Source organism: Myripristis murdjan, chromosome 6 (genome assembly GCF_902150065.1).
Source record: "Myripristis murdjan chromosome 6, fMyrMur1.1, whole genome shotgun sequence".
Lineage (NCBI taxonomy): Eukaryota > Metazoa > Chordata > Actinopteri > Holocentriformes > Holocentridae > Myripristis > Myripristis murdjan.
In genome coordinates this window covers 25,177,449-25,200,964 of record NC_043985.1, presented here as the reverse complement: position 1 = coordinate 25,200,964, position 23,516 = coordinate 25,177,449, and the positions used below count along the sequence as shown (strand labels likewise).

General features: G+C 42.5%; 1 protein-coding gene across 4 annotated transcripts in view; it reads left to right on the top strand.

Moving 5' to 3' along the window:
• Nucleotides 1-23,516, top strand: part of slc1a2b (solute carrier family 1 member 2b) — a 41,044-nt gene that overhangs the window by 5,033 nt on the left and 12,495 nt on the right. For 2 of the 4 annotated variants that reach the window (XM_030053338.1, XM_030053335.1), the window contains exon 2: nt 939-985. In XM_030053338.1, the coding sequence (XP_029909198.1) occupies nt 945-985 (41 nt within the window). In that variant the 5' untranslated portion in view covers nt 939-944. Of the gene's footprint in view, nt 1-938; nt 986-2,168; nt 2,388-20,495; nt 20,697-23,516 lie in introns of those variants that run through there. The other 2 variants (XM_030053337.1, XM_030053336.1) reach the window with 2 other exon arrangements.

Here is a 23,516-nt window from a genome sequence, read left to right as displayed (position 1 = left end):
TGAAAAGTGGGGTGCCTACAGGTGATGTCACCGCATGTTGCACTCTTGGGATTTACTTACTCTTTAATAACAAAATGTGTATTTTAATGTATTAGTTTCAATCTTTTGATCATAAATCAATCAATCAATCAATCAATCAATCAACCACAGTAGTTCAGGTGACTTTTTTACCCACTGTATTTTCTCTTATTTATTTTATTGTATTTTGTATTATTTGATTTCATCTGCTGCTTTTATGTCATGTGTTTTATCTTGTTTTATGTTACGTTTTTATTTGCTGTTTTATTTGCCAGTGTCTTTTTACTAACTTCTTAATGACTTGCAAACTCTATTCTATTCTATTCTATTCTATTCTATTCTATTCTATTGTGCCTGTCCTCCTGCCAGTTGAAACACTTACCAAGTTTACATGTCCACATAGCATAGCTGTTTTTTTTTTTTTTTTTTTTTTTAAGTCAAGCAGTCAGTCCAAAAGACACCACTACTTATCCCAAGTCTTCACTCAAGCCATTATGTTTGAGAGCATTCCCACTTGTGTTCCTCACATGTGTGTGTTCACAGTCTGCTTGATTTAAAAAAGCAATATCATTTTGTACAGATGAAAAACTGGAAATACAAAAACATGGCTTAAAGGTGCAAGGAGGTAACATTTGTACTGGTCCACTGGGTCAAACCTTTACTTGGTATCTGATGAAAGTCTCCCGACATGATGCGGTAACAACACTATTTAAATGAAGCCACTCAAAGGGTGTGTTACACTGTTGGGTAACTTTCAGGTGCAATGTTTTATATGAATAAAAGGAGTAAAGTGGAAATGAGTAAATCAGCAATGCTTTGTGTAGCATGCTCATTTCACATACTCTGAGTTTAAACAAACAAACAAACAAACAAACAAACAAACAAACAATTACAAATTCAAAATCTGTGTTTCCTTGTAGAGTGCAATGGAGATAGAGCAAGACCCCGAATATGTCTCCCTTTTTGGGTAAGTACTCAAACAACTTATAAGAATAAAATGTTGCAGTTTTGCCAGTAGCCAATGAGGTGGAGCCTGCCATAACGTCACGTGACTCTTGTCGTTCTTGCATGGTCAAATTCTAGCTAATTCACACCAGCCTTCACCTCACCTTCCCCCAATCGCAGCAGTTTTCACTTGTTTCATACTACATCACCAAACTTGGGAACATGGCATTTCAACATATCTTTGATTTGCAGAAATGTTAATGCCCTGCAGAAAGGTCTAAATATGTTGGCTTGAATGTTGAATGAGAAACCTTCTGATGCAGGTTTCTCATTCATGTCTTCAAGACAGGATATAGTGATTGAACATATATTGAAAATGGAATACCAATCAGATCTCATATCTCATTGAAAGGACAGATGTATCCATAGCCTTTGTTATTTTGATAACACCTGAAACTTTTGAACTATAGTTTGAAAACATCCCACAAATAAATAAATAAATTCTGATGAGGAAATACTTAGCCTCTCTCTCTCTCTCTCTCTCTCTCTCTCGAGATAGATAGATAGATAGATAGATAGATAGATAGATAGATAGATAGACAGACAGATAGATAGATAGATAGATAGATAGATAGATAGATAGATAGATAGAAGTTCATTTTAACAGAAAATGACTTTGTCCTCGAGAGTCCCGTCTGTCTCCAGGGCTGTGAATGTGTGAATAATACTTGTGACACAATGATTTCTTATCTCAAAGCTTCCCAGCTTCCCATCTGCACTCTTTTTAGAACAAATTTACAAACATAAAATAGTGCATTACTCCTTAAGAGAGCAGATAATGGGAAAGAACTTCACTCGCTCTGATATCAACTCGTGATTTGAAATCCATAACAGAGCAGACCTACGTGATTTGTGCATAATTTTGCAGCGTACGCTACACTTTTTATCATCTTTACTAGGCAATTAGATGAGCCTGGGTAGTCTCTGCTCCTTACATAAAAAGGCTAAGTTTGCGCCCATCACTGCATCTCTGCTTATGAGTAGGCTGGAGGTGGCTACAATACGGGAGTTTACTAAAAAAAAAAAAAAAATGACCAGCTTGTGTGCGTTCGTGTGTGTAGGCTGTGTGTAATTGGCATTCCCATGCAGAAGAGACAAAAAGGGAGGAAACGGGAGGAGGGGGTGGGGGAGTAAAGCGCGGAGGAGCGAGGTGAGGCAGAGCTCATTCAGTGGGATTGTTGAGCTGCGGAGCTCCTCGGATTTTACTAAGAGAAAATCCCCTCTGTTTGGTGGCTGAGGCGCTCCTGTCCTGGACCGCTGAGTGCTCTGCAGCTCGGTGTGGCTGACCCTCTCTGAAGCAGATGCGACAAGACCCAACAAGGGGACAGCACCAAAAACTTAGTTCACCGTGGTTTTCGACAAAGGTGAGATGCTGGTTTGTTGTAGATTTACATCATACGCGCACATCAAATATTGATAAGAAGAATAATACTAAGAGATAACTCACGCAATCAGAAAGATATATTTTAAAAGTCAGGCTGTTAAGCTTGGATGTAATTAGGGGTTTGGCCTCACAAGAACAGAGTACCATAATAATCAGAAATAAGTGAAATGAAATCAGTTGTTTTAATACACAAATCATCTGCAGATGCGCGGGTTCGTGTTGTAATTCTTGTAAAAACTATCAGCTTGAAGGCGCGGACCTCATGTATATATGCTTCGACCTTTTTTTTTTTTTTTTTTTGCTTTTTGTCTGTTCTTTGCCCGTAGATTGAGACACAAAAGTGACAACCTGCTGTTAAAGTCCTGGAGCGCAGACCATCAACAAGGTTGCGCTGCGCGTTGTGTTCCACGCGTGAACCAAAAAGCTGCATCTCGCTCCTCACATCTTCCTTTTAGGCTTGGCAAATTCTAAATTCAGAAACGCATGAAAAGCAAATAGCCATTGACTTAATTTGCTCTCGATAAATGACTCAAGTTCACATGTGAGCTTGGGGCTAATTAAAGTAGGTTTCTAATTAACACCAGTTGTAAGTAACAACTTTTCGGGCAATACAGGCCCTAGTCAAAGGTCTCTCTTCTTGATTTTCCTCCATCCCGTCCCAGCATTTGGATGCAGGTTATCCTAAGAGCAGCTCTGTGAAAACGGCGCCCTGAGGCTCCGCTTCCTTGAGCCAGGCGCGCAGCCCCTCCACTCTGAGCCACTGTGCTCTCAAAGGAAAGAAAGTTGCTTTGACGTGACGCTCTGCATATCGGTTAACTTTATACCAGTGCACTTCCTCTCTGAAACAAAGGTAACAAAAGGTGGATTTTAAAGTCTATGTGATTTCTTGGTAAGTTGATGGAGTATAATAAATCATGGGGAGACTCCTGAACAGGTGCGCCCGCTGGTAAACAGTCTCAGTGTGCTTCTGTGCAGATTTAAAATTGCACGGTCAACAACCACAAGCTGCACAGTTCGCCAAGACTTCTCTAGATATGTTTTTAGGTATTATGATCTGCTGACAGCTGCATATGGCACTAGTTTACAGCCTATTATGGATTATAGTAAGTTTTTGAATCTTGCTGTGGGAAAGAATAGCTGCTTTGTGAATTGCAGTGATGTTTAGGCTGCAGTTATTTGGCCATTCCTCAGAAAGGTCCATTTTGAAATTAACCTGCAAAAGCATTAAAACGCATTGTGGATTTTTCCAGAGGTTAATGAGCGCTGTTTCGTCCTCACCTGACTTAAGTGAGACATCTTGTCTTGGCCCAAAATGACAAATTGCGTTTTCAAAGGATAGAAACTGAACGCTGATTACCTTGCTATCGCCACCCACCTCTTGAGCCAATCACTGCAGCCGCTTCCCCGTTTCACGTTAACGCGTACACACACACTCAAGCACGCAACACACACACACACACACACACACACACACACTACCAGTAGCACCATCAGTGTCACCATGGTAACCAATTCTCATGGCACCCACAGTTGATTGCCTTCACATTACTCTTGGATTGTCATTTGAAAACATGTAAAGGGTGTGTTTGAGGATGCTTCTGTCAACAGCATCATGACAGCCAAAACCCGTAGAGGAGGCAGTGCTGTCAATAATTCTGACCTCCAGAGCAGAAATGAGTGTAGATGTTAGATTTTTCAGTGGACATGTTATCTTCCACTGGTTGTCTTGGTGAGGGGAACTGGCTGGGGTGTGTGTATTGTGTCCCAGGGATGGGATCTGATGAGGCCCTGGCCTTCAGTGTAATTGGTGGTAGAATCCGTAAAGGAAAGTGTCCATGCAGCTAATGCGTTTTGTCCTTTTCCCAGCGGCTGCTCTCCAGACTACTGTACTGTGGCATTTGCTGCCTTACATGTACAAATGCACAGCAAACACTGACGGCAGGCTCATGCTCAAAGGCACAATGAGTCATCTCATGTATGTGCATGTCTTGAATCTGGCTGCGGGTTGATTTTTCAGAGGTATAAGCGAGGATATTCGTATATCGTGTGAAGGGTTGCAATGCAGCCATAACAACCACATCAGTGGCATTCTGTTGAGGCACATTGTGCGCATATTTTGTTTAGAGTGCAGTAATCTCTGTAAATGGATTCTATATAAATATAGACTCTGTAGGCGAGGGACAAGATTTTGGTATCAGAAGCATTCTGGTTTCCATTTTTGTTTCTATTGTAGTTGGAGTAGGTGTCGTTTGCATATGAGTGATTTCATGAAGGTAAACAGAAAGAAAGAAGTGGAATGCATTGGTGGAAATGTCGTGAAGACCTAGAACACCTACAAAAAGTATCAGTGTTCGTGTGGAGAGATGTTCCACTCATGTAATAAAAGAAGTAGAAATAGAAACGATTTCTGGCTTGTTTCTGGCTACACTGGAAAACTCAGAAAATTGGCCCTCACCCCCACAAGCTAAATCATCCTTCAGACAATATCCAATGGGCTCTGAGATTGAAATTACAACACTGTCAGTATTATACTGAATTTAGTCTTTTATTCATATAACAAAATTCTTTAAATCATTCATCACAATGCATTCTTACTTACATTTGTCAGAAAATCACAGATAATTATTTGTAGTGTCTTCATGTTTTCCATACACTTATCCAAACTAAAGGCATTGAGTTGATTTTTTTTTTTTTTTTTACTTGATTTTCCTGTCTCACACACACACACACACACACACTCTCTCTCTCTCTCTCACACACACACACACAAACAAACACACACACACACACACACACACATACATACAGTCTTGTTACCCTGGAGTGTTGCTGATCTGGTGCTGGAAGTGGAGCGAATCAAAACCATATTTCTCAGAATCTATTATCTTAACCATCTGTGAAGACATGTTAGTTTAATTAGGGTAGACATCACTCAGGGTAGTCAGGGCAGAGAATGTGTATGTTTGGATGTATGCTTGTGTGTGTGTGTGTGTACTTATGTATGCCTGTGTGTTTAATAGGCCCTGTTACTGGGAGGGGCTCACACATGGGGGAGGGTAGCTGTTGAGATAAGCAAGCCAGGGGTAAGGAATGTGGAAACCAAGTAGCTGCTCATAACAATCAATATGCATAGTAACTGGTTTGTAATTGATTGTGCTTAAGGCTATCAGCTACTGCCTGATTCAATCAAAACTTTACCAATCTATTGTAAGATTTTTTTTTTGATTGAAAAGAGGCCAGCATTGGTTGAGACTAATTAAGAGCACTATCCAGTGGATGGATTTCTGTGGGATACTTATGGATGTTTGGGAATAGCAGACCAGATGGTAGATGAGAGCTCACCACTAAACAAACATGATGTGATGAAATGAAAAGTGCATTGATGGTGCAGAGCCAGTTTCAACATTAATTGAACAGCCGTCATTCAGCCATCCATATATATATATATATATATATATATATATATATATATATATATATATATATCATAGAATTCAGTGATATCTTGTTTTCAAGGCAGATATTAATATTTTTATGTAAAGTCTGGCGATAGAGAGGCCAATCTGGCGTATTCCAGATAGTGCTGGCTTATTTTCCTCTACCCCTTCACAGTGTTGTGCAATGCTCCATAATGTTCCTTGATACAGTTTTTTGTCTGCATAGAATAACAAAACCTTATTATAATGTGGGCAAGTGAAACACTTTAGCTTCTGCCAGACAAGCAGATATTTTCCACACTGTCAGAAGTGTGAGATAGACTGAGTGAGCTAGTGTGCGAGAGCGAGGTGCATGGAACAGACAGTAATATGTAGTTTAGAGGTATTTGGTTGACAAGAGATAAATGGTGAGATGGAGAGAGTGAGCAGACTAGATAATGGGGTAGTGTCTCTCGCCGGGCATTTTGCTGTGAATTGAGAGCTCTCCTGAGGTAAAAGGGCCATGCAAGCAGCCTTGAACGTGGAACATATGTTACCTGTCTGTGGCTGGCCTAGTCAAACCTCCCCACGCTCTGCTGCCTCAGTAGGCTGCAGGAAGAGCGAGCCACAAAAAAGATGAAGAGGGGAAGTGAGAGACGGGAGGTGGGGAACAGGCTGGGAAAAGTGGAGAACATGAAAGAAAAGGAAGAGAAAGGGACAGTCGAACTGGATAAAAGAGAGAGAAGAGGAACAAAGTCAAAGAGACACCAGAATATTGCAGGGAGAGATCCACAGAGTTGTGTGCATGTGTGTGTGTGTGTGTGTGTGTGTGTGTGTGTGTGTGTGTGTGGATATTTATGCCTCGCATGTGTAAGCGTGGGCTGTGACCATGAGTGTATCTGAGTATGGAAACACACATCCACATGCACGTGTACGCACGCACATGCACACAAACACACGCATGCATGCATGTGTATGTGGATGTGTGTCTCCATTCATAGAGCTCCTCTGTGGTCTCGCTGGCAGTCTGTGGCATCTAGTGCTTGAGTAATCCTCCTGGGAACACACTGAAGCTGCCAAAGTGCCATCCAGCTCTTCTTTTCACTCTTTACCACCCTCTTGCTCATCTATCTCTGTCTTTCTTTTTCTCGCTCTCTCAATACTTCTCTTCGCCTTCCCTTAGCCATTCCTTTCATTTCAGCTCCCTCTAATTGCCTTAATATCTTCCACTTTTATTTGTTTCTGCCCCCGCAACTTTCCTGTCTTGCATTGCCTGTCCCTTGCTTTCCAGCCTTTCTAGTTCTCGCTTTGCAAATCATCTCCTCCTCAACACTGTATTCTTGGTGTGAATCTGCCTAATGTGAGGGATTCATGCTCTCTCTCCTTTTTTTTTTTTTTTTTTTTGCTCTTATAGTCCTGTCTATAGATTCAATGTTTCAGTTCTCAGAGAGCTGGATAGAGTGAGGCCTTTCCCATGGGTTGACCAAACAAAGAGCCTGGCTCCCTTCATTTCTGTATGACTGCACAGGAACAGAAACACAGGCATTCACCAGCTTGTCTGCTGTTGGGCAGCAAAACGATAGATCTGCCCCTGGCCATGGTGAAGGCATTTCTGCTCTTTAGCTGTCAGATAGCAACGATCATTAAACTACTCATATATTCTCTGTTGTTGTGTGCGGGGAGGAAGAAAACACGGTAACCCCTTGCGTAGGTCCATGTCTGTTTATCACTTCATGGCATTTTGAAACTGAGACAACAAAGCTCCAGGGAGCTGCGTTTCAAGTGACAGCTCGTTTGTAAATGGTGCTTGTAGAAAAGATGAATGGCATTGTAAACAACTCAGAAATATCTTGTATGTGGTCTGAGTGTGGTTCTGGATGCTGTGGAAGTTTTATTTCCACTCTTGGGGAAGTAAAACCTCTTTTTTGGGTAGGAGCAAAATACACTGTAGATAAAGCCAGCTATACACAGCTCTGACATGATGAAACTTGACTGAATGCAGGTGTGTGTTACTTTATTTTCATGCTTTACATGAATGCTACATGAAGTCCAGATATAAATTGATTAATTAGAATTCCTTTACATTTGTTGTAAGGGAATGTTTCAATGTTTGAAGTGATTCTTACTCGAGGAAAGTATTTGTATGCACAGCAAGGGTTAGTGTTGCACGGTTGTGACCAGCACATGTGAGAACTTTTGGTTTGGTCCCATGTGTAGGTTAAAGGTCAAGCACCTGTGTTTACTGATGGCTCACTTACTGAAGTCCACATAGTGAAGAAATGTCCAGCACATCAATGTCGTCCAAGTTTTCACATCTGGGTCAGTTGTGACCTGCTCCAGTGTAAATTTTAATCAAATGGTTTTGCTATTTATTTTTAGTTTGTCTCCAATTCTGCAGATTCTCATTGTGTTAGTTTACACTGCCGATGCACTGTAAGCTGGACGTTAGCATTTACATACTGGGGGTGGGCGTCAGAGAGGGGCTTTGGTCTGTATTTACTGCAGTAGAGTGGAGGCCTCAGCCCACCCACCCCTTCGCCACTGCGCTGTCCTCCTCTCCTGACACCCCAAAACTACCCACCATCCCCTTGGCACCTGCTCCATTGGAATTCAGGTCAGCAGGGGGAGTCACGAAAGGGCTCTCAGAATGATTGGTGAAGGGGGGGGTTTGGGTGGGGAGGGCAGGAAGGGTGGGGGTCTCCTTTTGTTTTTTCTCTTGGCACCAAGGACCATGCCACCGAGAACAATCGCCCATTGTGCGGCAACAAAGGAATCATAATTAAACCGCATTTAGAAAATCATTATAAAACAAATGGAAGAGCTCATCTGAACAATTGTCCCAAGATGCGGGCTGACAGCTTCACACTGGTCATCAGATGGACCTAGCATTGGATTTCACCATTGCCTTGTGAACCTCACACCTTCACACATACCAACAAGCTGTACTGTATTTTTTTATGCTCAGCTGTAAATATTAGTATTTGATTCAGAGTGTACTGTAAATTTAAATCAAGTCTTAAATCAAGCCATAACATTGTATTTTAGAGTTTTTTTTACAACACTGTAAATGAGAATATCAAAGATCAGATTTTTTTTACTAATACAATCTATGCAAAACATAGTAAACCAAAAAACAATCTTCCAGTGCACACCAGGATACTAGGATTGACAAGTGTTTTATTAATAGATTACATTAAATCCGAGAAACGTGTTTTGCATGTTGCTTTTTCAGATTCGCTCTGTGCTTAATTGGCATCAGGTGCTGAGAATACAGCAGGTTCACATTCATACAGCATCTCATTTTCCAATACAAATCCACCTCAAAAAATCAATAACAATAGGCAGCAGCATTTTTAATTCGACCGTACTTAATTACATTTGAATCTACATTTCCACAAGATTAACTTCCATGAGATAATGAGACACATTTCATGTCAGAATACAAAAGACATAATCAGACTGTCTCATCTCTACTGCTACACAGGATGAGTAGATACTGCATACATAGAAAATGCATACATTGATACCATAAATATTGTTCATAGAGTACAAAATGAACTTTGTGGTAACAAGGTGCATATCAAAGAAATATTAGGAAAAAGCAGCAAAAAGAGGATACCATACAAAATACATATCCCCCAAGTTTCATTCAGGAGGAGGAGGTGAATACAGTTACAGAGTAGATATTAAATAAACCTGTCTTAATAAGGGAAGAGGGGGAAAAGTGTTGTGCCAGGAGGTGTTTATGTGGCTCAACTTTTCCCTACATATGAGGTCACCTTTAGACACAGAGAGACAATGTAGGGTAAACACAAGTTACAGAAATGGACTGAAGTCTCATTCAACCCATGTGGCTCCACAGAGTTGAGAGTACATATCCTTTTTACTTGAAATGTACAGGAGGAGTCGTCCTCATTACTTTTAATAACAGTCTTGTCGTGAGTAAAGCTTTGTAAGACCATTTCATTTTGTGGAAAATTATAGGATCAGAAAACAGGAAAAGAGAGGAAGAGGATGAACAGAAAAAGATTGGATTATACGAGGAGTTGGATCAGGAATTTTCCATTTGGTGAAAAATTCCATACAGATGTGGCTAGATATAATTTCTGCTTTTGATCCTCTCATTAACTGTGGTCTAAGCTTACGGGCAACATTAAAAAACAGATGGCCGTTGCCCACTTCACCCACTGCCTCTCCCCATCTCTCCCCACCGCCTCTTCCTTTGCCCCTTTTTACTATTTCACAAATCCTCAATTTAGTGCGTAATGGGCCTCCGAGGCAGGTTTGTGTGCTTCTTTGTTCAGCTCTGGGGGATCGGCCGGCATTAATGTTCCTCTTGAGTATGTAAATAGCCCGAGCTGTGGGAGCGCGGAGCAGAGCTGCCACTTGTCCGCTTAATCGCAGTGAGCTCCATCACTTTCAGACATTTTGGGAGCCAAAAGGAGGCATGCATGAGAACTTCAGCACCAAATACAATGCCCACACTCTGAGGAGTAACCTCAGCACCCATGTCCACCTCCCTCTCCTTCCGGAATAAACCCCTTTCCTCTCTCTCTTTACCCTCACCCCTTATACCCCACCGCTTTTTCCCTCCTTACCCCAAGACTCCCAGTGCCCCTCACCCCTCCTACTCCACGATTCCCTGACCAATCCTGCCTCTGCTTGTGTGCTGCTCCCCATCCCTCAGCCTATCCCAACCCAACCAGCCCAGCTGATAGACCATACAGCCTAGTTTTGTTTGCCTCACCCACTTGTCCAGCAGAACACACAACAATCCCCTTCATTGCCTGTTTGTCAGCCCCCTTTTCAGAACTAAAAGAGGAGAAAGAGAGGTGGGGGGAGGCGGGGGTTTACAAAAACAAAAACGAAGGAAACAATTAACTAGCCCCTCCTCCCCATGAACCCTGTGCTAGCGGTTTCCCAGCTCTAGATTCTGTGAACTAACTTGGAGGCCTTTAAAGTGGCCCATTATTCTAGTAGGGGTGGCGTGTTCCAAGAGCGGCTTGCCTCAATGGCTGATGAACACAGAGGGGGTTTTGTTAGAGCTTTTTTGGCTCACCACATTATGCACTGGTTAATTAGGAGCTGCATCTATCTATCTATCTATCTATCTATCTATCTATCTATCTATCTATCTATCTATCCATATTTATCTGGTCTGCATGGCTGTGTCCTAGCTAGAGTTAATACACTGGTCTGTCTCACTCTCACTGTCTCTCTGTCAACTGTAGATATATTATTTGACTTGAAATGTATGCATGAAGCTGTTTCTTTATTGTATCATAATTGCAATGTAATCTGCTGGTTTGCTTGTAGTTATCTAAGAAAACAGCACACAGTAGGTTCACCTTGAGATGCATCTTAAAAAAAGAAGAAAATAGCTAATTATTGGGTTACCGTCGGCGGATTTTCACTTAGAATATTTAATTCACTTAAATACGTTACACAACACAGAAATCCCGCTGTAAAGATGTGTATTGATAGCACAGGGAATCCTAGCTCTTCTTGTAGTTCGGGGATTACTGTGGACTGGCGGATTTCAGGGAATTTCTGTTTTGTGCCTTAAATCTTGACTGAAGGGTTTTACCATCCTCTAAGCAGGCTAAGATGAGCATGCTTTGGGGATTTGGTCATGAGTGGGATCAAACAGGAAAAATGGGTTGAAAATGCATTTGCCCAGAGGTTCTATAGGCAAGCTGTCATCATTTGGCTGTGGAAAGAGCCTCAGCCAGTGAGCCCATTCTCAATGGCATTCCAGTGCTGCGTGCGACTGAAGAAATATTTACATAGTTTGACAAAGTATGCAGCGAATAATGACGTGGAAAGAAAAACAATGAACTGAGGACCAGCAGTGGTTCCCCTGTGGCCCTTTTCACAGGGAACAGCAGTCAGCCATAGGCAGTGTTCAATTTTCATTTCCACACTAAGTAAGCATAATAGGAAAACACTGCTAGCTTGTATCTATGGATGTGGTTCTGAAAGAACAGTGTCAGTGGAGTGGTCCTGAAAGGAAAGCAGATTTGCAGTGTGTAGAGGCCTGCAGTCATATTGAGTCATTTGAACTGGTCAAGCAGTATATTTGCATTTGTAAAAGGGGGAGAGTAATTGCTTAAAACACACACACACACACACACACACATACATTACATGGATGGCTTTCATGCCTCATTCATCCTCATCTATTTTTTTTTTTTTTTCAATTCTCATGTTGTTTTAACTGTTGGTTGAACTTCTTTGTGCTGCACTTGGATGGCATTTGGGTTCACTTTTCTACTCCGCAGGGTTTATTAGTATCCCATTTGTTTATGTTCCTAGAAACCAGCCCAAACAGGGTTCCAGATATGTGCCTCTGCTGAGAATGTGTACTGTCAGTTGTCGCACATGCATAGCGGATGAAGCTACTCTTTCAGTTGCTTGGAAATGCTGTGTTGTGTCTGTATGTGTGGTGGTGTGTGTGAGAGAGAGTGGGTGAGTAGACGGAGGGGGAGAGAGAGAGAGGGAGAGAGAGAGAGAGAGAGAGAGAGAGAGAGAGAGAGAGAGAGAGAGAGAGAGAGAGAGAGAGAGAGAGAGAGAGAGAGAGAGAGAGGCTGACAGTACAGTCACACTTCCCTGCTTTCCTGATATCTTTCCCCATTGTATTCTGGTCATTCTTGATGTGCTTTCCACAGCATGGACACGCTGACAGCCAGGCAGCATTATGATTACATAGAATATTCAATGAACGCCATAAGGATTTTCATCAAAAAAAGTGTCTTCTCCACCAGAGAAATGATCCTATCTTTTAGGGGAAAAACTGTTAATGATAACATAACCAAAGGTCATATCTACATATGTTTCAACTTACATATTCTGTTTAATGAGTATAGCATGATATCCAGCCAGTGGATACCATATGGCACTTCTCCAGGCATCACAAGAGTAACGCCAGCCAAGGCGATATGAAGTCAGTTGTGTGCTGAGGAATTTCTGCTTTGTGTAGAGGGAGCAGGCAGTGTGATTTGTGGCAAAGGCTGCTGACAGAAAATAGTACAGATTTAAAGATTATTTTAAGATTATTTTTTCTCCCGTCTACTGTCTATTCACACCATACACCATATGGCTACGGTATGAATCATGAAATGACAACAGGACATGTTTTGGCATGATATTAATTAATTTACATGGAAGTGTTAGCTCATGATAATTGGAAACTATGATGAATAGATATTCATTTAATTTTTTTGGCCTTTAGAGGTAAGAATAATCACAGAAGTACAATATGTAGATAGATAGATAACTAGATAGATAGATATAGACACCTTTGCTCACTAGGGTGATTTCATCAAAAACTCTGCAACCTCAACACATTCCAGTGCAGACTATTTGACAGTTTCAGTTACTTTGGTTAGACTTGTCTTTGGCAACTGTAGCAGTGGAACTTATATTTATATTGCATCAGACAAGATTTGACACTTCTAATGTGAGCCGCTGAAAAAACATGGAGAGGAACTCAACCTCAAGCTTTGGTGAGCTGTTAACTACTAGAAGTATGTGTGTTTGTGCGTGTGTGTGCGTGTGTGTGTGTGTGTGTGTGTGTGTGTGTGTGTGTGTGTGTGTGTGTGTGAGAGAGAGAGAGAGAGAGAGAGAGAGAGAGAGAGAGGGAGAGGGAGAGGGAGAGAGAGAGCAAGAGCGTGCATGTGTGTGTGTGCTTGTGTATGTATCTCGGTGTGTGTGGTCATCCTGCCTGGCTGGCTGATGTAATGAGCTCTGTGTGTGTGTGTGTATGTGTAGGAATGCCCTTTTTGTCAACATTGTGGGGTGGTGTGAGGAGAGTGGAACATTGCTGTTGCTGCAGGCTGTGCTGAGTCCCTGCAGACTCTAGTGTTTAATTAGTGAGAGATCCATCCATCCTCCTTAGTCCTCTTATTGGCAAATCCTGAGTGAGACTGTAACCCCCTTCACCCTGCCACAGACACCACGGGACTGGACCAACAGAGATTTATGACCACAGACAAAAGTGCAATATTTTGTTGTTGCGTGTCTGCGCGTCTCGGCTGGTTGATGTGAAAGAGAGGGGGAAAGAGAGAGTGAACCAAGCGACTGTATTTTCTACATAAATTTACATTTGAGAGAGTGGCAGGTGAGTCTAGTGATGTATGAAACATAATTTGTTTACTAAGGGCAGTAATCGCATTTCACGGGGCAAGCTGCCTAACACAGATGTCATCCCTTCATGTATCCAACAGATATAACCTGATAACACCCGACCCCTCTGCACTTCACTCTCCACTTCAAATGATTGCTTTAATCTGACCTTGTTGTTCACACTTCCATCCACCTTCACCTTATTTTCTCGATTATTTCCCATTCCTTTGTCTCACTCCCTACCTCCATCAACCACACCTTCCCGCTTTTCCCCCTCCCCCGTTTTCCCTTCACCCATCCCCCATACTTTGTTACGCATCCATCTCTTTATGGCGTTCTCCTTGTTTAACCCCTCCCACCCCGTGCACTGTCTACTATACGCCTCTCTCCCTCTGTCAGCCCCCTATGTGCAGTGTAGCGGGTGTAGTGGTGGTTGTAGTAGGGGGTGGGGTGGTCCTGCCTTGCTGGCTGATTTAATGAGCTCCTGTGGGGATCAGACTGTAGCCATCAAAAGCTGCGTGCCGCTATATTGCCAGCTCTGTTAAACAGATGCGCCTTTGCTAATGATAGTAGCGTTCAGCCAGCATGAGGAGCTGCTATAGGATTCAATTCAAGTCAGACCATTTTATTCGGCCCCAAAAGGCAATTGCAATTGCAGAGGGAGACAGATGAGAGATAAGGGTCTCTGCAATAGGATTGTGGCCCCTCTCTCGCTTGAGGAAGCCGAGAAGGAGGTGTGGCAAGAAAATCTGTGATGACTGCAGATGATCTTCTTTTCTCGGCTGACCTTTCGTCTGTGGTGCTTTCATCCACAGAGGCAAAAGGAGGGGGGTGGGGTCGGGGTTGGGGTTGTGCGGAATGGACAGAAACCAAATCCCTCTGGCCGCCTTTGGTAGCTTTGTAGGACCCCACATAAAACACAGCAGGATGGTAGAATCTTATTATAAAAGAGTGTAAGGGAGAGAAGCGTGAGAGATACAGAGGGAGGGAAACAACATAGGATGTGAATGCCAGAGGGTTTGGGGGTGGCTCTCTGTGAACACAGAAAGCGGAGAAAAGAGGAGACATGGAGGTGGAGGTGGGAAAGAGAAAGAGATGTGGGGATGGGTGTTTGAGTGTCCCACTGTGGCTCCATTGGGGAAGAGGGTTGCGGTTGGCTCAGATGCCATCTAACTAAGTTTCTCCTCTAATATTATCCAGATGAATGGGAATCACCCAGCTCAACCACTCCACAGCATAATGGGCTGTTAACACATAATTACAGTGGACTTGGTCACATCTGAGAGACCTATGCAGACTACAACACTAGCCTCAGGATTCCCAGAGGCTCTCTCTAATCACTGCCTCATTATGGACACAAAGAGTTGTGCCAAACAAAGGGAAACCTCAGAGGATGCTGAGGGACAGGCATGTATGGTTCAATCATGCATTGCCAGGATGCTGATGCACTCGTATTGTAACACAGAAAAAAAGGAAACTGTCCTCGAAAAAAATGCAGTGGTTACAGTATCTCAATGCCCTGCATGACAAAGACGTGCCCCACAAAATTCAGTTGCTCTCTAATTTGAACTTTGATGCGTGAAGCTTTTTGCAAATTACTGTACATACTGTACAGTATCATATGAGGAGCTGCTGAATACCGCATGAGATTCATTAGCATTGTTAGAGGGAAATCCACAGAGGCAGAATGAGACAGAAATGTACCAGATAATAAGCAGAATTTGCTTACAGAGGTTAGTTCTACAGAGTTTTACTTAGTAGACCTTTCTCTTGTCAGAAACGGTTGCTAATATGTAGAGCAGCATTTGTATGCGTGTGTCTGTGCGTGTCTGGGTGTGTGCGCGCATGTGTGTGTGTGTGTGTGTGAGAGAGAGAGCGAGAGAGAGAGTGAGAGTAAGAGAGAGCGTGTGAGAATTTTGTCACTGTTAGGTGGAAAACTTTTAATCTCCAAAATGTTGGCTCTTCAGGAACCATTTAGCTTCACTGATTATGCAATGGAATTTTTGAAATGATTTCATAAACCTCAGATTTTTAGTAGTGGCAGCAGTGGTGTTTATAAAGCATTTGGAGTGGTGGTAGCTTTCACAGTGGGATGCCATATTCTCATTCTCGCAGCACCTTAAACATCAGGAAGGTCATGTTGACCGTGTGTGAAGGCTGTGTCACTGACCGTGGTACTGAACGCCTGCCCTGCTACCCCATATCTGTTTGGCAGGCATGACCTCCCAAAGTGCCCATACAGTATACTTTCATCAGGACGGCATACTGTATGGGAATTCTATTACAAACTATTGCATGCTAAGAATAACAAGTTAAGAACTGATTACAGCTTTAATTAGGTAGGCAAATGGGAAAAAAATGGAAAATAGACCATACACTGTTAGAAATACCTTCTTTATCATTCATCTTTTCAAGGAGCTATATTGTAGGTGCAAAAGGTTCATATTGGCAAAAGCAAGCTTCATGGTGTATTTTGTAGGAATTAAAATAATACTTTCCTGTAAAATAAATGTTTTTACATAGTAGGTGTTCATGGCTCTACCCGAAGTAAGACATTCTAGTTTACTTAGCATGTAAACTGAAACTGGACTGTAGAAGGAAGCATTGTTTATTTCAATGGTATTATGAGGTTCTTATAATACACTTTAGACCTGGTTATTTCCTTTTCCATTTCATTAAAACATCTACCATGTGTTCTAATTTGCTCTATTAAAAAAAGCTGAAATTTGCCAGGACACCTGAAGGTTCACTTAATTGTTCACTTGAGCTGTTTTGAATCATGCGCTTTCTGTTTGTTTGGATATGATTTCAATTTACCATTGGCAACAACAACAAAAATGTTTAAACACAAGGTCCCACAGCCAGAATGTCAGAATGTCAAAAACTGAAAAAATGAATGGTTTAGATTCTACCAACAAAAAAAAGGTGGAATGAAGATGTGTATTATCTCAGGAATTTGGTCTCTTTCCCTCCACAAACGTTTAGAGGCAAATTAACATTTGTGAATTCTCTGTCAGTGATTAATTATTTATGTAATTTGTCAAGCAATTTGTATTGCATTAGTATGATGGTCTGGAATTGACTTGGGTGAATATCAACAAAAAAATGTGCAGTTCCCTGGCTAGTGGCCAGCTTTTGGTGCAATTGTGTTCTCATTCCAGTATTTACTTGGAGGCGGTCCAGGACCACCTCTTTTGGGCTGATCAGGGAGTGACTATGCACACCTGAGTTTGACTGGATTGCTCTGAGCTCCTCACATGAACCAAGCAGAAGGCATAGAGACTCAGGCTCAGTTGGGTTCAGCTGCACTGAACAAGGCAGGTGTGACTGTGCCAGCGGAGAGGGATCAACAAGCTTGGACCAAGTGTGTTGTGTGCTACGGGTGAGCAGACAGGACGTGAGATGACAGCTTAAGCTAGTTGAGGTGCATGAGTATACAGGCACCAGACACACGTACTAAATCATTTATTTGCAGATATGATCAACTTTGCCTCAGTAAACAGTAACTCATTATATACTCATTAGACTGTGGGACATATTTTAAAGTTTAATGCAGAAAGATTTTTTTCTCACCATATTTTAGGTGATGTGAACTTCAGTATCTAAGAGAATATGTGAGAAAGGGAACATTTCTTAAGTTTTAAAGTATAGATTTGCCATGATTTTCACCAAAGTGGTATGCCAGGCTTTGAGCTAAACAAAGTTTTGAATCTTTTTTTTTTTAAATAACTGGAGAACAGCGGGTTACAATACTGACATAATAAAACAGATTCACATGACAGACCACGTACCTATCTATCACTGAGTGCATTCATCCCGACAACCATCAAGGGATACATAATTGAGAGGCAAAGAGTGACAAAGCTTCCTTTTCTTTACATGGTGGAATTTATCTCCCACTTTCTATGCACGGCACAACCTGAAGTGTTTGCCGAGAGCTTCATTTGGGGGGCTTTTTCACAGCTCCTAGGCACCCAGTATGTGTGAGCCCATCTCTTCCCACTGCATCGCAAGTGGCTGTGAGGCCCGGAGGGGCTAGAGATATCCGGAGCCTGGCCAGGCTCCAGTTGTCTTTACCTCACACTGCATTGTGATGCTCTAATCATGAGAACGGGCATTGGGCCCCTCAAGAGACCAGTGGGAAACTTGTACACCCATTTACTTTCTCATCGCATGTATCCCCACAAACTGGATGAGACAAGTGTAAGTGGACAACTGGTCTAAAACAGAAACTTGTTAATTATTATGTAAGCACAGCCACACTGTTATGTATGCCAATAGTGCGTGGTAGAGTTAGGCATGAAATATGACTGTAGCTCATTAATTCTGCAGCACTGATGCTAAAGCAAGTGTTTGGGAAAGTGTTAGTTAAACTGCTCTTTTAAAGCTTTAAACCTGTCCTGTTAAGTCTTTGAATGTGTTTGAAAGCTCTATTACTCTTTGGTCTTTGAAGTGAAATTTTCTTTGTTTGAAGTGAAAATCTAAGGTGTCTACCATCCTGGTAATCTATCAAGCTGTACCCCATCTCTGTGTGTAAGCATGCATGTGTGTGTGTTTGTGTGTGTGTGTGTGTGTTTTTGTGTGTATAAGTGTTTGTGTTTGACTGAGTAAGTGAGTGTGTGTGGCAGTGAGCTTCCTCTTTCCCCTTCTTCTCCTTCTCTCTAAGCCGCATAGTGTTGCTAGGACAACCCCTCTAGGTCCTTGCTGCATCGCGGCTGCTCTCAATGCCAGCACTCAGGGAACCTCCTCGCTCCGGGAAGGCAGCATAAAATCGGGATAATCGCTGTCGATTATGGGACACAATGGGCTGCAGCTTCTGAAAGATTCATTCATCCCGGAAAAAGAGACTGTGGAGGGGAAAGAGAAAGAGGCGCCTTGGTCCCTCCGCTGCTCTCCCACGGTGGGCACAGGCATGACATCAGTGGCCTGAAAGGACTGGCATTCTGGACATGCCCGCTGCCCCTCCACCACCATGCCCATATACACCCCTCCCTCCTCCCTCTTTAACCCCCCTCCCTCCTTTTCTCGCCACTGCCAGTTTGGATGCAGTGCTTGGCCTGGTGGGTTGGGGCCACCGCCACTGTTTGCGTGTGAAACAAAGCCCCTCAGAGGGAAGAGAGAGGAAGCGGAGAGCTTCACATGGTCCTCGCCAAGAGCAGGGATGGCTGCCTCAACCCTCCCTTTGCAGGCCCCTCTTTGGCTTAGAGGTGGTGGTGTGACCCCAGTACCCCCCTCTCCCCTAGTGTCCCCCTTACTCCCCTATGTAACCCCTTCTTCTCTGTCCCGGTCTCTCTCTCATCCCGAAAATTGTCCCTTTCCCCTCAGAGAATCCTTTGAATGAGTATGACATGTCAAGGGATTTAGGATGAGTGATTTCTCATGACACAACCTCTGCTGACAGAGTTGGCATTCCTCTGGCTTTTGTTGTGCAGTTGGTCATTTGTTTGAAGAGGAAATAGCTTTCCAACACATTTCCCTAATTAGAATAATGTGATACTGCTCAATACATTGTGAAGTCCCATGCTGCTGGGAGGCTGGAGAAAAATCAGCGTGACACCATCCTCACATGAATCACATTGACCAGTGTGATTCATGTGAGGATGGTTTGGGCTTTGGAGTTTTCCTTTTCACTGAGTATGGGAGATAAATCTATATGATGGAGCATTTGTGACTTGGTTATTGAGTGTTACAAAACATTTAAGGGGCAGCATCGCATCGTCCCTGTAGATTCTTCAGTCAGATGTTATTGGTTATATTGTTGAATCTGATGGATTCATGGTGCTGTGCTGTGCATTAAGACAGTTGGTGTTTGTCTTTGCCAGCTTCTTCCAATGCTACTCTCAGCAGTGTGTTTGATCCGTTGTGAACTAACCATTTACAGAGATATAAGCTCACCTGATAATGCTTCCACTGTTTTTTTTCTGATGCTCTTGAACCAGTGTGATTATAATACATTGCACCGCTGCTGCAGAGAATAATGAACATAACCTTTCAATTGCTGTCCATCAGGATGACCTCAAAGCGTAGCATTATTGGCGTTAAATCTTCCATCCATCACTCCTATGTCCTTTATTCCCTTCTCAGGAAAGGGGGCTACATACAGCAGCACTACTGTGCCATTAGTGGGCATCATCACGATCATCTCCAGTGGCTTGGCCTGTCTCTCACTGTCCCATGTAGGCGGGATGAGTCTAGGATCGTGCTCTCTAGGGGGATTACAGTGTCCAGGGAATGGAGAGACCCTGGGGGATTTGACTCTTAAGCTCAGATATTGACTCCTCCCTCCACTTTGTGTGTGCATGTGTTTGTATGTGTGTGCGTGTATGTGCTTGAGTGTGTATGTGTTTGTGAATGGGAGTGTGTGTGTGTGTGTGTGTGTGTGTGTGCGTGTGTCTGGGTGTGGGTGGGTAGGTGGTGGGTGTTTGGGGGGGGTGCAGACACCAGGATGGGGCAATTCAGGTTGCCGTGGCTGTGACTTGGTGTGTCGTCTGGGCTGTGTTGACTCGCTCCTCTCTGGATACTTTGGAAGAGCTACTGGACAACTGAGAGCCGCTAGCTGTCTGCAGAGCTCCGGTGTCTCCAGCCACAGGCTGCACCCTGGGACTTTCTCTATCGGCATCTCTGACAACAACTTTTGATGGAACAGTTGTGATCCATTTCTTTTGCTGATTCATTCTTAAATACCAAAGGCTGGAGATCTGATCTTGGTCAATGTATATAGCACTTACCTCAACTCCACCAGAAATGAAGTAAGTACTATGCACTCCATTTGGAGCTCTGTGGTTAATCTACTTCTCTTTTTCATTCTATCTTTTGTAGTTCATTTTTTAGACTAATGCACTAATGAACTAATGCATTGTTTTGTCTGACTGATTGAGTCCACTCTTCCTCATAGCTTTTTTATGCGTTTCTCAGTCCTCAAAGTGGAAGACTTGCAGCATTTTGGATGTGATGTGATTCCAAAGGAAAAACTCATTCAGTGCTACTAGTGAGCAGGGAATTATTGCAACAGAGAATTGTAGCATCCCTGAGGATACTGTATGTCACCTGACGTGACACTGGGTCTTGTTTTATTAAGACCTTCATCAATTCTTCATGCCTCTATGCTTCTGTAATGCAATTAAATGACTAAGCTCTGAGCTAAGATTAACCGCGTTATAAGATGATCCCATTAGAGACTGAGGAGAAGAGACCCCTAGATTTCTGTAGTTGTGTGTGTGTGCGTCTGTGCACGTGTGTGCGTGTACGTGTGTGGGTATGTGTGTTTGTGTGTGTTTGAGCATGCTAGTCAGAGATAATGAGAAATATAGCAAGGATTCAAACCAGTGTAATCGAATTTGCAACATAAAAACAAATGTATTTGTATTGTTATTTTAATTTACTGTAAAATAACTGCCTGCTGGAGCTAATTACTTTTACCATCTATCATTAGATCTATGCACACACTCACCTATTTCTGACATGGTGAGAGCAGAACTAATGAGAGTGTCTTGACAGAATAATTTCCGGCCTCGATGACACCAACGTCTGCTTCCTTTCTCTCAGTGCTAAAAATAATGTAAGGGAGAGAAAAGGGGAAAATTCAATTAACGACATTCATCAGTCTTATGGAATGGGATTACATGGTAATGCTCATTTTCCCCACATTTCATCTCTGGAGCTTTTCTACTCCATCCACTCTTTTTTCCTTTTCTGAAATATGGAACATGCCTTGGTAGAGTGTAACGATGACTAATGTTTGCCTGCTGTTTGCACGTATTTTCTTTATTTCACACTTCACTTTGAAAATAATAAGATGAGATAGGACTGGTCCATCTGTGTGCCTGGAAGCTGGCCAGGTGGTCTTCCTATAGCCAAGCTTCCAACAGAGCAATGCACAAAGCGGTTGGAGGTGCGAGTGTGTACGTGTGTGTATGTGCATGTGTGGACGTGTTCATGTGTGTGCGCAATTATCAGTGACGATTTACACAACAACAGCAACACCAACCAAATTCCTTTAGTCGGCAGGAAGTTTTTCCAAATGTGGCCTTTTGATCTCAGCCCCCCCGCCCTGCTGTTGACTGGTTTTCAGTTTTGAAAAAGCTTGTCAGCCAATATGATTAATATCTATGAAGTCCTCTCAGTTTATAGTCACGCTTTGGGGGCAGGGTATGAGGACAAAACAATTAACTACACCCTTTGAGACTACCAATTGTGACTTTGATACCGCTAACCCCAGGGGTGAGGTGAAAGGTCAGACTCAGTCACACATTGTTTCCTCTCCGCTGTTCTTTGTCCTCCATCACTGCAGACGTTTTGAATAGCCTCAATGGCGATGGATCGCAACATAAAGGCATTGGTATCTCCCTATATTCATGGTATCAAGAAAATGTCAAATTACAAAAGACAATTTGATGGATTATTTCCACAGCATGGTGCGTAGAGCCTCTGAATTTCTCTCTCCTCTCTCTCTTTCTTTCCCTCTCTGTATGATGTAATCCCATACCTGCCTGACTGCCATGTGACAGGCACAGCTGTCTCTCTTCTCACCAACAAACTCATTCACACCTAGAACTAGGAGCTAGAGAAAAGTCCTCCGCGCTGTCTGTAATGGGCAATCACTTTCTGTTAAATTAATTAGCCTACTTTACAAATCTTCCTCTCGCTACAAAAATACTTGAGCTTTCACTGTTGAAAGCAACGAGCGAGCTAGAGAGAGAGAGAGAGAGAGAGAGAGAGAGAGAGAGAGAGATATTAACATTAGCGCGCATGACTCCAAACGGTTGACGTGTTCTTCTTGTGTTATTCCTGAATCAATTAAAAGCCCACCTTTGCACGTTTGGCCTTCCTCTCCCCATCTGTTCCTCATATTCATCGGTGTCTCAAAGGGCCATCCACATAGACACTCTCCAGGGGATGTTTGTTTCTGTTTGTTTACAGTGCGAGGCAAAAAGAAAAACCTTCCTCATCCTATGTTTGCAGGGATTATTTGTGTTTATGCGGTTGACGGTCACGAAACATGTAGATTATATTTTGAATCTTAAACGCATGCTCAGTTTCAGTGGCTTTGAAAACAGGTTGAGTCAAATTACTTCACTATCTGTACTCTATTTATTACACAGAGCAGTGCTGGTTAGGAGTGCTGGTTTATTATATAATATGTAATCCTTTGTATTACTTGGTGTTTGGTAACTTATTCTGACTGTGCAGCTTTTGTCAGTTATATTACATAATGTCAATATCTAAAGTCTTTAAAATTGTAATCTAAGTACATTTATCCAAAAAAAAAGGGGGCACCATTTCTAGCTTTCACGCAGGTCTTTCAAAAACTATTTTCCTATAAGAGAAATATAGAAACAGCTCTTAATAATCCAATTTGAGATACTGTGTGTCTCAAGTGTAATTCTAAGGGAGCTGTGTTTTACAAACAACAGCTCTCAGGCTCCAAACAATAATCTTCCATCTGTTGGACGCTACAATAACCGTGGACAGTGTTGATGTGACATTGTGCTTGGCAACCCACTTTGTTGCTGAACACTTTCATTTGGCACTCTTTTTTTATAGTATATTATGATAATAGATTAACAGAT